Source organism: Dipodomys spectabilis, unplaced genomic scaffold (assembly GCF_019054845.1).
Source record: "Dipodomys spectabilis isolate Male_0828 unplaced genomic scaffold, ASM1905484v1 ptg000018l, whole genome shotgun sequence".
NCBI classification, from domain to species: Eukaryota; Metazoa; Chordata; class Mammalia; order Rodentia; family Heteromyidae; genus Dipodomys; species Dipodomys spectabilis.
Window position 1 is genome coordinate 12,151,636 of NW_024870695.1, and position 15,367 is coordinate 12,167,002.

The following is a 15,367-nucleotide window of genomic DNA, read 5'->3' on the forward strand; positions in this document are numbered from 1 at the left end:
CACCCTACCACCATCTTGCTTTACTTTTCACACTTGATACTATCCTCCACGAGATAATGATGGCATATTCTTAGGTTCTAGATGAAAGAAAGTGAAGAATTACTCATGCAAAATTAGAAGCTCAAATAATGAACTCAAAATACAACAACCCCTAATTTATGTCAAGATAACAAACATCCTGAAGCAACACCCAGGCATGTTAGACCTTCATTATATTTTTTTTAAATCTCCCAATTACACCTCATCTAAATGATGCCATTCTTTTTTTTTTTTTTTTTTGGCATTCAGAACTCAAATAGGAACCACCCATCCCCCACACTCCTCCAGGAATTGTGCATAAAAGCCCAAGGAAACCATCCCCACAAGCTACTCTACTCATTTTGAGGTTCAGCTCTCCACAGGCAGAGGTGAAGGATTCGCCAAGCGCCATGTCCCTCCGGTGTTCTGGCGAATCTAGGCATGTGGGCTTCCAGTCTCCGGGTGCAGCCGCCAGACCACCCAGCAGAGGAGCAAGCTTTGGAGGCAGCAGCACCTATGGTAGCTCAGTTGCCACGAGTGGATTTTCCTGTGGTTTGGGCGCAGGCCTGGGCAGCGTTGCTGGTGGGAGTGGTGCCCTCGGAAACGCTGCGTGTGCTGGCCTTGCTGGAAGCGAGGGAGGCCTCCTGTCTGGCAATGAGAAGGTGACCATGCAAAACCTCAACAACCGGCTAGCCTCTTACCTAGACAGTGTGAAGGCTCTGGAGGAGGCCAACGCAGACCTGGAGAAAAAAATCAAGAGTTGGTATGAAAAATATGGACCTGGCTCCTGCCGTGGGCTGGATCATGACTACAGTGTCTATCACCTCACAATTGAGGATCTGAAAGGCAAGGTAAGAAACCCCAGCGATGGAACCATCCCAGGGATGTCCAACTAAGACATAGCTAGCCAGGGCAGAGAACCTCTATGTGAAATGCGTCAGGACAGTTACCCTCTGACTTGGATTTACTTACTTGTAACAAATAGGTAAATTAAAGAATCATCATTTCAATACACAGTCACTTACTATACCATCATTCCTGTTGCTCCAAAGTAGGCACGTTCATTCGTGAATTTCAAGATAGCTAGAAGGTTATGGCTTGCATCGTTGGGAAATGTATTTGTAGAGAAGAAAGTGAGATACCCTCGAAGTGATTGGCTAGATGGAAGTAAATGGAAACTTAGCTCTTAATTTTTAAAAATAAATTCTAAATGTTTTGGTTATTTCATGTGGACTTTTATGCAACCATTTCTTAATTATGTCACGTGTGTGTGTGTGTGTGTGTGTGTGTGTGTGTGTGTGTGTGTGTGTGTGTTGGTACTGGGGCTTGGACCTGAGTGCTGTTCCTTAGCTTTTTTGCTCAAGACTAGCGTTTTACCACTTGAATCACAGCTCCATTTCCAGCACTTGGCTTGTGAACAGGTGCTAAGAGTCTCTCAGATTTGTTTGCTTGGGCTGGCCTCAAAAACCTCAGTCCTCCAACCTCAGCCTTCTGAGTAGCTAGGATTACAGACATGAACCACCAGCACCTAGCTATGTTAACAGTTTTATTAAGTGAAATAATAAATAACGGGAGCAAACTTATTTGTCTTTTGATTTCCTCTAGATTATCGCTTCCACAGCTGCAAATGCGAATGTAATTCTGCAAATTGATAATGCCAGGCTGGCGGCAGATGACTTCCGACTAAAGTAAGTGAAAGAAAACAATTGTGGTCTAGAGGGGGTAAAAAAGGTTCCTACCTATATGTAATTTGTTAAATAAAATGTCAGCTACATCCCAAGGAAAATAAACCAAAATCTAAAGATAAAAAATAAGCAAAGAGGGGCTGGGAAGGTGGCTCAGTGGTAGAGTGCTTGCCTTGCATGCTCAAGGCCCTGGGTTCGATTCCTCAGCACCACATAAGCAAAAAGAAAAAAGCCGGAAGTGGCGCTGTGGCTCAAGTGGTAGAGCACTAGCCTTGAGCTGAAGAGCTGAGGGACAGCGCCCAGGCCCAGAGTTCAGGCCTCATGACCAGACCCCCCAAAAAAAAATAAGCAAAGGATTTTTACTGCGATACTGCAATCCGTTATAATTGAGATTTGTCCATATATGTAATATCTTCTTGGAACAAAATACCAATACATCTCTCTATCTCCCTAAAATAATGCCAAGCACAAAGTAGGTGCCCAGTTAACCCCTTGCTGCCTGAGTAAAACTGTTAACTAAGATAAAATTACAAAATAATATCTTTTTAAGTCAATAAAGATATGCTATATTGGAATCTGTGGGGTTATATGACTGCTAATTTTCATGCCCAGGATCATAGTAGAAGAGAGAGCTTTCTCTGTGTTTGTTTATAATATTAAGAGTACTCATTCAACTTCTGGTTTGGTTTAAATGAATGGAGAGTTCCCCTTTCTGCTAAGTTGCACTGATGTCTTCCGATGCCTCTCTCCCCCACTCGCCAGGTATGAAAATGAGCTTTCCCTTCACCAGAATGTAGAGATGGACATCAATGGGTTGCGACGTGTCCTGGATGAGCTAACCCTCTGCAAGACTGACCAGGAGCTGCAGTACGAGTCTCTGAGTGAGGAGATGACATACCTCAAGAAGAACCATGAAGAGGTAGGAGACACTTCACTTCTAGTCAAACAGTGATTCTGTACATTTATGTGTGTGTGTGTACACCTGTGTGTGTTTTTACATGTGTGTGTATGTGTGTGCTTCTAGGACTTGAATTCAAGGCCAAGGAACTGTCCCTTAACATTTTTTACTCAAGGATGATGCTCTACCACTTGAGCCACTGCCCCACTTCTGGCTTTTTTCTGGTTAACTGAAGATAAAGAGTTTCACAGATGTTGCTGCTCAAGCTGGCTTTGAATCATGATCCTAGGATCTTGGCCTCCTCAGTAGCTAGGATTACTGGGATGAGCCATTGCAACCCAGCTGATTCTGTACATTTAAAATGTTTAGGAAGAGGATATTAAAATTACAGTAGTAGCCAGGCACCAATGGCTCATGCCTGTAATCCTAGCTATTCAGGAGGCTGAGATCAGAGGATTACAGTTGAAGCCAGCCCAGGCAGGAAAGTCTGTGAGACTCTCATCTCCAGTTAACCACTAGAAAACCAGAGTGGCACTGTGGCTCAAAATGGTAGAGTACTAGCCTTGAACCAAAGAGCTAAGGGATAGCACCCAAGCCCTGAGTTCAAGCCTCATGATTGACCAAAAAAAAAAGTCACTAACCCAAAGATATTCATAAATCCATCTACTGACTTAATGGTATGACTTGGGACAGACCCTGGAGTCAGGAAAAGACCCTCACGAGCCTGAGTAACTTGTTCGAATCCCATTCTGTTCAAATCCCAGCATGGGAACTTACCCCACCTCTCTGTGCCTCAGTTTCCTAATCTGTAAAATAACTTTCATAATAGTATCTACCTCATGATGTTACATGTCTTCAAAATGGATCATATCAAATGCTAAGAATGGTGTCTGGCATATAATAATCACTTCATAAACAATAACTGGTGTCACTAAGATGAAGATTCCAGAAGGGATGAGATTCTTATTTGGCTTTTCCATTGGGCATAGATCCCCATCTGTCTGACAACTACCTAGTCCATAATTAGATGCTGACATAACTCTGATCTTTGTAATCTCTTCTCAGGGAAAAGAAAGACTTTCTCTTGGGAATTCTGTGACTAATTTTCATAGAGGTGGTGGGTCTGTTTTCATGAGCAAATAATTGATTAAACTGATGATTGACATGAGTATGGATCAAATGAGCTAACTGTGTGTGTTTGTATGCATGCACACATGCTGGTACTAGGGCTTGAACTCAGAGCCTGGATGCTGTTACTGACTTTATTTGTTGCTGGAAGCTAGCATTACCACTTGAGCCACATTTCCACTTTCAGCATTTTTGGGGGGGGGGGGTCTGGTCGTAGGGCCTGAACTCTGGGCCTGGGCGCTGTCCTCAGCTCTTCAGCTCAAGGCTAGTGCTCTACCACTTGAGCCACAGCGCCACTTCTGGCTTTTTTTCTTTTTGCTTATGTGGTGCTGAGGAATCGAACCCAGGGCCTCATGCATGCAAGGCAAGCGCTCTACCACTGAGCCACCTTCCCAGCCCAACCACTTCCAGCATTTTGATGGTTAACTGGACATTAGAGTCTCACAGACTTTTCTCCCCAAGCTGACTTTGAACTGTGATCCTTAGATCTCAGCCCCCTGAGTAGTTAAGATTACAGGTGAGAGCTGGTTTGTTGTTTTTTTTTAAATCATTTCACAACATGTGTTTCACTAATGTGATTACACTTAGCCAAAGAAGGTGTTGCTATCAAGTGGGTGTGAAAATTCAAAAGTGTAAGACACTTGATACGGTGCAACATTGTGTTTACAGTCCACAGTATTATGTGGTGCACATAAAATTTTGCTGACGGGAGGCCCTCATGTTAACTGTTCTAACCTCAACTTTTAAAAACATTAATTGAACTATTTTTTGTTTAAATGGGGTCACAGGGAAGGAAAATCTGGAAGAGAGGAAGGAGAGAGGGGTGACACTGTCCAAAACGAAATGTACTCATTACCTGACTTAGGTCGCTGCAATCCCTCTGTGTGTCACCTTTCTATAATCACAATTGTTTTTAAAACGGGGGTCATGAAGTATGCACACTTGATTGCAAACCTTGGGGCCTGCGATGACTCAGACCCTGGTGGGGCCCCCGCTGGCGTTTCCCTACAGCAGATGAAATAGTCAAGGTCCTCATGTGGTTAAATACCATCTGTTCCAGGAGATGAAGGCGCTGCAGTGCGCGGCGGGAGGCAACGTGAACGTGGAGATGAACGCGGCGCCCGGGGTGGACCTCACCGTGCTGCTCAACAACATGCGGGCCGAGTACGAGGCCCTGGCCGAGCAGAACCGCAGGGAGGCCGAGGCCTGGTTCCAGGAGAAGGTGAGGTGGGCGGGCCCTCGGTGCTCTCCCTGTCCCCTTCCCCGCCCTCCCGACCCCGTCGCCCCGGCACGGAGGGCAGGCCCGGGGTGACCCTCTGCGCCCCACTCGCCCTCCAGAGTGCCACGCTGCAGCAGCAGATCTTCGACGACGCGGGCGCCGCCAGCTCCGCCAGGGCGCAGCTGACCGAGATGAAGCGCACGATGCAGACGCTGGAGATCGAGCTGCAGTCCCTCCTGGCGACGGTAGGTGGCGGTGCGGGGCCAGCCTGGGATTGCTAGTTTGCAGGTGGGGTTTGTTGTGTGTGTTGGGGGGGGGGGGAATCTCAACCTTTTTTTTCCTTTGTATTTATTTATTTATTCGTTCGTTTGTTCATTTTGCTCAAGGCTGGCTCTTGAGCCACGCCTCCATTTCTGGCTTTGGGGTAGTTAACTGGAGATAAAAGACTCTCACAGACTATTCTTGCCCAGGCTGGCTTTGAACCATGATCCTCAGAGCTCAGTCTCTTGAGCAGCAAGGATGCACAGGCAATTTTATGATTAAATAATAAATAAACTTAGAAGAAGCCCTTTTCCTTCCTTTTAATAACGTCACACACAGGAGACAGGGAAGGAGATCAGAGTATTGTCTTCCTGCTTGATTCTCTGACATCACTGAGCTCAGAGGTCAACTTTTGGTCTTGCATCTCAACCCACAGAGCAAGCAACAGCAGCATCCTTCATTCCACCTGAAAATTAAGTGACTGACTGACGGATGGTCATTTGGCCACTCACAGGAAAATTAGATCACATCAAAATCTCCTAATAGTGAGAAACACATTCTAAAAGCTACATTGTGAACCTGGTGCTGTAGTTCATGGCTGTCATTCCAGCTACCTGGGAGGTGGATGCAGGAGGATAGAGAGAGAATCCAAAGCCAGACGGGGGCAAAAGTAGCAAGGAAGTCCCTATCTCAAAACAAAAATACAAACAAAAGAGCCGTGGGTCACATGATATAGCATTTGCTGCATATGCTTGTGGCCCTGGGTTCCATACTCAATATATAAAGCCACATTGTGCTTTTCAGCAGGCAGAAGAAACGGAGACACACACCCAGCATCCTCCATCCCCAGTGTCCTGGAAAGGGGTCCCAACCCAGAGCACACATCCACACAGCAGGGCTTGCACATAGTACATACCTGGATGAGTTCAGAGGTTGCTATGGAGACAGCCCCTTTTGGTCTGTGAACTGAAAGATTCCCAAAGGCTTGATTTTTGAGAATTACAACACACACAGGGCCCAGGATTTCCTCATCTTTACAAGAGGGCCTATGTTCCCTGGGGGGCTCCAGCTACTCTACCAATGAGTGCAGTGAGCCATGAAGGAAAACATGACCCAAACCAAGAGAAACAAGAGGGAGAGACAATGTGTGTGAAAGAGAGTTGGGGGGGGGGAGGGGAGACAGGAGCAAAGGGGGAGAGGCTTAAACTCAGGGCCTTGTCTCGATTTTTATTTATTTATTTTGCTCAAGGCTGGTGTTATACCACTTGAGCCACATCTCCACTGCCAGCTTCTTTTCTTGTTCACTGGAAATAAATTTTCTCAGCTTTATCTGCCCAGGCTGCCTTCAAACTATAATCCTTAGATCTCAGAATCCTGATTAGCTAGGATTACAGGTGTGAGCCACCAGCACCCAGCTAGGAAGAGACTTTTGATTTAGCCTTCAAAAAAAAAAAATACAATGTTCTGTTACCATAAAATGTTTCCATAGAGACTGGTTTTACCCACGGACAGTGTGTACATCTTAACCAGCCTGTCTCTCTTCTGTACCCCCCCCCCCCGGCATCCCTGCTGCTACCTGGTTCTCTGAGCCCTCTCTATTTGGGCTCTGAAAACCCTCCTCACCCACCCCCACCACCCCATTCTTCCCTGACTCTACAGCCTTATAGAGAGGAGCTGTTTGTGCTACAGGAGCCCTGAGAGTGAATTCTCCTATTATTTGTGGAAAAATAGTGAAGGAAATAAATTTCCACGCTCCCAGATTACAATTGTAAACATTTGCACATAGGTGCAATTATATCATGAAGTAGTTGGACTCTGTGCAGCTTGTCATATTATAATTTGAGGTCATGAAATAATACACATATCCCTGAAAAATGATCTATAGAAGACCCAATATAATTGAATTAGAGAATAATGGTAGTGTTGAATCTCATTTTGCCTTAAGAAAAATTCCAAATTCCATTTCCCCTAACTAAAGCACAAATCAGTTGTAAGTTGGGAACTGTCTAAATATCTAAATGTTCAAACACTTGCTCCCTGTATTAGGCAAAATTCTAGTTCACCCTGGTCCTGCCTCATTGATAAGCCAGTCTTTACCATGAAAGGCTTGGAGATACGATGCTGTCTCCTCGGAGTTCCAAGAGAGTTATCTATCTTCCCCAGGAAGACATGTCATCGGAGAAATGAAAGGCTTTGACTATTAGGCCCATCCTTTACTTGCTTATTGCTATGGGATGTCTCATCTTCCCCAGTACTACCCTGGTCGCCTTCCATTCAAATGCCCCTGGAAAGCCCAGCACCCCCCATCTCCCAGGCGCTCAGCAGCCTGTCTGTAGTCTAAACTTCTCAGCCCCATTAGACCCCTGTCTGCCTGCTAGCATGACTATTTTATAACTCCCTCTTTGCAAGGCTAGAATGAAATCAATACATATTGAGCAATATATGATCTGATATCAGCATAATGCCCATAACTGCAATAAGGGAGGGGAGAAGGAAATAACAGGAAAGTGTTTTGAAATAAAATGGATATATAATGGAAACATTTGGGTCCAACCACCTACCAGAATAGGTCAGATGATCCCTGAAGCTTCCCTTTTTTGGGGGGGTGGGGTGGGGGGAAGGGTGCTGGTACTGGGGCTTTTACTCAGAATCTCACTTTCTTGCTTGGCATTTTTTGGTCCATTGTGGGGCCTGAACTCTGGGCCTGGGTACTGTCCCTGAGCTCTTCAGCTCAAGGCTAGTGCTCTACCACTTGAACCACAGCACCACTTCCGGCTTTTTCTGCTTATGTGGTGGTGAGGAATTGAAACCAGGACCTCATACATGCAAGGCAAGCACTCCATTGAGCCTTCCCAGCCCCTTGCTTGGCTTTTATAACTGTTCAAGACTGATGCTCTACCACTTCAGTCACACCTCCATTTTCAGCTTTTTTCTGATTAATTGGAGATAAGTGTTTCGTGGACTTTCCCATCCCAGCTGGCTTTGAACCACAATCCTTAGATATTAGCCTCCTGAGTATCTAGGATTACGGGCATGAGCCACCGTTGTTCAAATTTGCATCTTCTTTTCATAAATATTTTATTTTTTGTGATCTAAGATCAGGCATTGCTGCACAGAAGAAAAGGGAAAGGAAAGAGCAGAAGAAGGGTTGGACATTCTGATAATAACTAATGTTCAGGAGAGGTAATAACTACCTAGACATATTTATATATGATGAGGAAACCAGAGACACATTACTGTAATTGGAATACAGCCTCACCTGGCAAGAAAAATTACAGGCTATGAAAGGAGAAGAGAGGAATCATTTATACATATAAAATATAAATACATATGTAATATATCCATATATATATTGACCTGCACTGTGTTAGGAGATAGGTCTTAAGTATTGAAAACCCACCCTATGAAAGTATTTATTTAACTCATTCAATACTAAATTCATTCAACTCAATAAGCAGTCTGGGATGAATGGCAGGAAAGGATAGAAACAAGACAAGAACACAACACAGATAAGAACAGAAGAACACAAGAACACAATGGGCCTCGTAATGGCAGGCATGGGGAGTAAGTAATGCAGTGAAACTGAACTATAACAGACAACCCCAAAATAAACAGTGCCATTTCAAAATATGAGTTTTCCAATATTGATTTCTTAGTGTGCTACCTCTCCCCACCTCCCCACAAAAAATGTTTCCACATGTACGTTGGTCCTGATAGGAGATATAGAGAGAGATAGATATAAATATAGATAGATATACACACCAAACACTAGGAGTGTCTAGTGGGACAGTGAAAAATCCTGTGGGCAAAGGATCATATTTGTCCCATGTCTCTGTCTCTCAGCATGCCTGGCCCCTCCCAGACAATGCCAGCCTTCACCTTGTAGTGTGATGAGTCGCAGACATTTCCAGATCTCACAGGGATCAGTCCTGCACGCTGTAGAAAAGTACCATGCTCACCTAGTCCTCAGAGTGATTTCATCCCTTGCTATTGATCTTTGCTGTCCTCAGAAACAATCCCTGGAGTGCTCCTTAGTGGAGACAGAGGGTAACTACTGCACACAGCTGGCCCAGATCCAGGCTCAGATCGGGGCCCTGGAGGAGCAGCTGCACCAGGTCAGGACCGAGACTGAGGGCCAGAAGCTGGAGCATGAGCAACTGCTGGATATCAAGGCCCACCTGGAAAAGGAGATTGAGACCTACTGCCGCCTGATAGATGGAGATGGAAAGTGAGTGAGACCACATGGACGTCCTGAGCCTCAGCTCTACCCTGCATCTAATCTTTCCAGACTGCTAACACTTTTTGTTTTCCCACTACACTAAAGCATGTCTGCCTCTTGCCTATGCAGTCACCTCTTCTTCATTTTGTACATCACAGAGTCTTAGATGATGCCAATCCTTATGGTGCAAGTTCCTGGTTATTGCTCAATCAATCATTGCAGATTTCAACCACCTTCTGAAGCCCTGTCTGTAAGCATTCTCCTGCTTCCAGTTCATTCCTCATATTACTTCTGCTCTGAAATAAACGTACTCCATAGAAACACTCAGGATCCATATCTGTCTATCTATCTATCCATCTATCTATCTATATCCATCTATATATATATATCCATCTTTATATACATATAGAGAGAGAGATGGATCCTAGGAGGTAAAAAAATACTTTGTTGTTTTATGTATGTATAAATGTACCTTAAGATAATATATGTACCTTTAGTTACATCCATAAATTACTATATATTAAACTCTTGAATTTTAAAATCAAATGGAAAGGGGGGTTCTTTTAATATCCCCTGTCTCTCTGTCTCTTTTTGTCTCTGTGTCCATCTGTCTCTGAGTCTGTCTGTCTGTCTGTCTGTCACTCTCTCTCTCCTCTCCCCCCTCCCCCTCTCTCTTTGCAGTATTGAAAGTCTTTACCCAGGACCTGTGATCACTAGCACTCTGATACCTGAGTCACACTCAGTCTTTATTGGTGTCCACTTATTTTCCAGAGAGGGTCTCATGCTTTTGCTCAGGCTAGCCTATGGTCCATTATTTTCTCTTTAGATAACATTTTATTACTTCAAGCTCCTGCATTTGAAAACCTTAGTCTTTTCTACCATAGTAAACTAATGTTCTCTTGCACTCATAATAATAATAAACATAAATACAAAAAAAAACCCTTTTTTATTTCTTACAGTTCGTGCTCCAAATCGAAAGGCTTTGGTTCCGATAGCTCAGGGAATCCACCTAAAGGTAATCAAATCCCATTCTATTTCTATTGCAGCAAATGCTTTTACATTAATGGCCTTGCTATGATATAGCCACACCCCATAACTGATTCTAACTAAAGAGTTCTGACTAAATTTTAAATTTTATCCAGCAGTGCCATACTGTTATTATTAATCTAACCTGGCTCCCCAGACAATGATAGGTATAATATATTACAGCCAACAGCAGAATTCTTTGTCACATAATCTTTTAGGCTGAATATATGGATTCCTATGTATTTTATTTCTAGATTCGCCCAAAACCACACTGGTAAAGACCGTGGTGGAAGAGATAGATCAACGTGGTAAAGTTCTGTCATCAAGGATCCAATCTATCGAGGAAAAGACATCTAAAATGACAAATGGCAAGACAGAAAAGAAAACACCCTTCTAGCTGTCCATTTAGGGGAAGGAATAACTCGGGAAAGATTCGGCCCAACTGCATTCCTCTAAGAACAAATAAAAACACTTTCTACTCTTCAAGAAAAGATTCTTAGCTCAAATACCTGCTTTCTCAGATATTATATATTGTTTTCAAATAAAAAGTTGATATGCACCCATTTCCATTCACTGATGGCTTACAAATATTTGTTATGGTATTGTTTCTTAGGAAGACACTCATGGAATCTGATAAATGAATTTCAATCTAAAGGAGTTTTTTTGTTTTATTTTTTTGTTTTTGTTTTTGTCTTGGTGCTAGTACTGAGGCTTGAACTTGGGGTGTGGGCACTCCCCTGAGCTTTTTTGCTGACGGCTAGCACTCTAGTACTTGAGCCACAGCTCCACTTTGGGCTTTTTGGTGGATAAGTGGAGATGAGAATGTCACAGATTTTCCTTCGCTGGCTAGCTTCAAACCTTGATTTTCAGATCTCAGCCTCCTGAGTTTCTAGGCTTACAGGCATGAGCCACCACCACCCAGCTTTCAGTCCAGTTTTAAGTAATAGTTAATACTAGTGCATGGCATTTAAACATTAAACTCTAGGCATTGTCTTTACATCCCACCACGTCTATAAACAGGCAAATAATCTAGGAAAGTTCAGAAATTCTCCTGCAACTGAGAAACCCCAACACTAGATGGCACATGTTTAATGTTTTACCAAAGCCTATCTTGAACCCTGCTGGGAATCTAGATACTTCCAGGGAACTGTTTCTTACTTAAAGGAAAATCTCTGGAAAGATCCACAGACATGAGCCTCATGTTAATGAGTTTCTTGTTTTCCTAGAGAAGAATTTTGATGCTTTTTCTATGAAGGTTCAGAGAGCAAACATTTAGGCTTTTCAGGCCTCAATGTCTATTTCAACTGCTCAGATTAGTGATTATAACAGAAAACGGTCATAAACAACAGCCAAATGAGCGCAGTAGTGTTCCAACAAAACTTTATTTAGGGACACCAAAATTTGAATTTAAACCAATTCCATGTATCATGAAGTATCATTCTTTTTAAATTTTTTCAACCATCAAAAAGAAAAATCTTCAGGCTGGGAAGGTGGTTTAGTGGCAGAGTGCTTACCTTGCATACATGAAGCCCTGGGTTTGATTCCTCAGCATCACATAAGCAGAAAAAGCCGGAAGTGGCACTGCAGCTCAAGTGGTAGAGTGCTAACCTTGAGCTGAAGAGCTGAGGGATAGCACCCAGGCCCAGAGTTCAGGCCCCACAACCAACAAACGAAAAAAGAAAAAAAAAAATCTTCATCTGGGAGCTATCTGAAAACACATGGCCAACCAAATTCAAGCCACCAGCATCTGTTCATGAGGCCAAAAACTTCGCAAGATTGAGAAGCATTATGGTTATTTTAACCTTCCACTTTAGGATAGTAGAAGAGAAAATGAAAGCAGCTCTTTTATTTCTCAAATACACGGCCTGATTCTAATGAAAAGCTCCAGGGAGAGCAGGAATTCTGCCCAACAACTACATAATCAGATAGGGACTCAAAGAAATATTAACAGTAATATTAGCAAAAAGTCAAAATGCACCCAATAAAGCACACATTAGAAATTCCTGGGGAAATGACTCCCAAATCTACAATGCATGGGACCAGCTACTTAATTAGCTTAGTGTAATTGGGATTTAGTGGAAAATGAAAGTGTGAGGTCCCCTTTTCAAAAACAAAAAGAAATATGCTATTAAAGGCACAAAAATACTATGCTTTTTTCCCTCTTCTCCAGTCACATTCTCAATTTGTCCTGCATTTTGGCTGTTTTTGTTTTGGGAGTTTTGAAGTTGGTTTGGTTTTGCTTTTCATTTTAGGTTTTATGGTTTGTTTGGGGGTTTTCGTTGTTATGTCATTCTCAGTAAGGGAAAAAAATAAAATTTTAAGTTGTTACATGCTTTGTACCACACATTTTTATATGTTGCTCAATGCCAGTTTTAAATTCAAACATAAGAACATTTAACCTAGATATTCAACACCAGAATTACACAATCCATATTTTGTAGTTCACACAAGCATGGGTATTTTATTCTTACCAAATAAGAGGAACACAGCATACAACAAACTCAGTTGCTTTTATTTCACTTCACATGTGCATATCCTACCAGCCCTCCCTACCTTCGGCTTACTGATGAGTAAGAAATGGCTCAAAGGAAAAGAACTATGAGGTTACTCTATCTTTCTATAGGAAAGCAATAATAGTAATAGTATTAGCATAAGTACATGACTAATACAAGAAAGTCCGCATGTGATAGGGCACCTTGGTTATTCATGTTTATTGAAACACCAGTACCTTCCTTCTACATTTGAAGTAAGTTCTAGTTTGCATGGAAAGCCTGGCTTGTTGGGGTTGTCAGAACAGAAGCCTGGCTTAGTGATAGTCACAATACACCAACTTTGTACTTGGGGTGACCCTCTGCCTCACAGGGCTGCCAGAATGCAGTGCACATGGGCTTTGTCTATATTCTGTATCTCAGAGGTAATGTGGAACCAACTACAGACAAACATCTCGCATATTCCTCTGTTCCCTTACACACTCCAGGATCCCAATAAAAGTCTCTTATAAGACCGATGTCCAAAGATACAATCAACAAAAATATTTATGGTGGCAACAGGGAAGAGCAAACCAAGTATAGGGTTCTTCCAAACATACGACCTTTTTCCTCCCTCTCCCTGATCCTGTCCTGACCAACTGGTGCCCTCACTCAGATTCTCCTCATTGGGGGCTACACTTCTGGAAGAAAGCCATGATCTGGTCATGTTTGAGACTTTGTAGTGCCAAAGTGACTTCATTTCCTTCTGACTGGACCACAGAGACAATCTCAGATGTTCCATGATGTCAGGTCTGATCATTCACACACACACACACACACACACACACACACACACACACACACACACACACTTGCCAAATAAAGAGATGAGGAACCATGAAGGGCAGAGGACGATGTGAGCACACCACAAAGGGAGATCAAATGTGCACTTGAGCCTATCTCTGCAGTAGACACATGATCTTTGGGTTTAAATAGAAGAACTAGGAGAGGTGCAGAGAGGCCGTCATAATTAAATAGTCCAAGGCAAAATATAGCCTGGTTGATGGTTATCTCTGATATGGTTCTGGGAAGGGTTCTGGCTAAGTTATCACTGACATCACTCAAGGGGAGTACACTGGTTCCCAGGAGATGATTACTACTGTGCCACACTGCAGCTTTATCATGGCAGGTAATTGTCCTCATTGGAGGGATGGTCTGTCCTGTCAGGCTCCACCTTTCCTTTTCCTGGGTGTAGTTTCAGCTCCTCATCCTGAAGATGTTATCTACTGGTCAGTCCTGTTCCTCCCTGGAACCCAAGATGATTTTCAGGAAAGAGAACTCAAGAGCAAAGGAAGACGGATGTAAAAGAGAGGCTGAGAAGGCAAGCTTTCCTCCTGATTTTAGTTAATTCAATGTTTTTGAAACAACTTTGAGAGACCCATGGTGCCAAGAAAGGTCATCTCTCTTGGGTACAATGGACAATGACCAACCGGAAAACCATTCCAAATGAACTTATTGGGTTGGGGTTTCTCAATCTGAGGAGGTTTAAACTCAAATTGTAAGTCCACAGGACAGTAAGGTCATGAAAATGTCATTACAAAATGCCAATGGTAATGGTAGGATTGAATTTTTTTTTTGTAATTAACATACTTCTGGATTACAAGGGTTCATGTATACAGAGTACTTGAAATAAATTCACTTCCTCCACTTACCATATCAAATTTTAAAAATCACTATTCTTAATTTTAAGGAAAAAAAATAATAGGGGGGAAGGACAGCAAGGAAAAATGGGGGAAAGGCATAGGAAAAGAGAATAGTAAGTCAACAAGGCAAGGGCTGAATCAAGAAGAGAATCCCATGCCAAGCCCCAAACTGTAAGGAATAACAAAACGTAGGGTGTAGGGGGAACGAATGGGAGAGAAAAGGGGAACAGCCAGAGCTGAAGCATTCTCGGACAGCAACTCCTGAAACTGTCAAACTGAAGTGATGGGTACCTAACACAACCAAGACTGTAAATTAAATGTAAGAAACAAGATTAAGGCAGATATACAGTGATAAGTGACTCCAATCATCATATTTCTGAAGTAGCAGAGCCAATGTGGAAGAATGAACACAGGAGTCCTAATCTAGATTCTTCAATGGCAGTTGAGGAAACTGAGGCCCAGAGAGGTGAAACCAATTCCCTTATATAACCTGATTAGCAACCTAGCTTAGACAAAAACCCAAGACAGAGTCAGTGATCATTCAGGAAGGATAAAGATCAAGGGAAGACTTTCAAGTCTCCAAAGAAGATAAGATTTATTCCTTCCATTTTCATGTATGACCTGATTTTCTTCCTCTGGAATCATAGTCTGGAAAGTTATTTTCAACATGTTTGATATATAAGAAAAAAACTATACGCGTGGTATTTCACTAGCTGAAGAAATGCAATGTTTACTGACTTGG

At 42.8% G+C, this 15,367-nt stretch overlaps 1 protein-coding gene across 1 annotated transcript; it reads left to right on the forward strand.

The window, feature by feature from the left end:
* The first annotated feature begins 428 nt into the window (after positions 1-428).
* On the forward strand, positions 429-10,851 carry Krt28 (keratin 28). The gene is made up of 8 exons (XM_042673870.1): positions 429-869; positions 1,624-1,706; positions 2,466-2,622; positions 4,790-4,951; positions 5,068-5,193; positions 9,220-9,437; positions 10,388-10,443; positions 10,709-10,851. Exons 1-8 carry the CDS (start codon positions 429-431, stop codon positions 10,849-10,851), a joined length of 1,386 nt encoding a protein of 461 aa, XP_042529804.1.
* The last annotated feature ends 4,516 nt before the right edge of the window (positions 10,852-15,367 follow it).

Coding starts and splice junctions, on each gene's coding strand:
- Krt28 (XM_042673870.1), top strand. CDS start 429: ATGTCCCTCCGGTGTTCTGGCGAATCTAGGCATGTGGGCTTCCAGTCT. Junction 5,194..9,219: donor TGCAGTCCCTCCTGGCGACG/GTAGGTGGCGGT, acceptor TGCTGTCCTCAG/AAACAATCCCTGGAGTGCTC. Junction 10,444..10,708: donor CTCAGGGAATCCACCTAAAG/GTAATCAAATCC, acceptor TTTTATTTCTAG/ATTCGCCCAAAACCACACTG.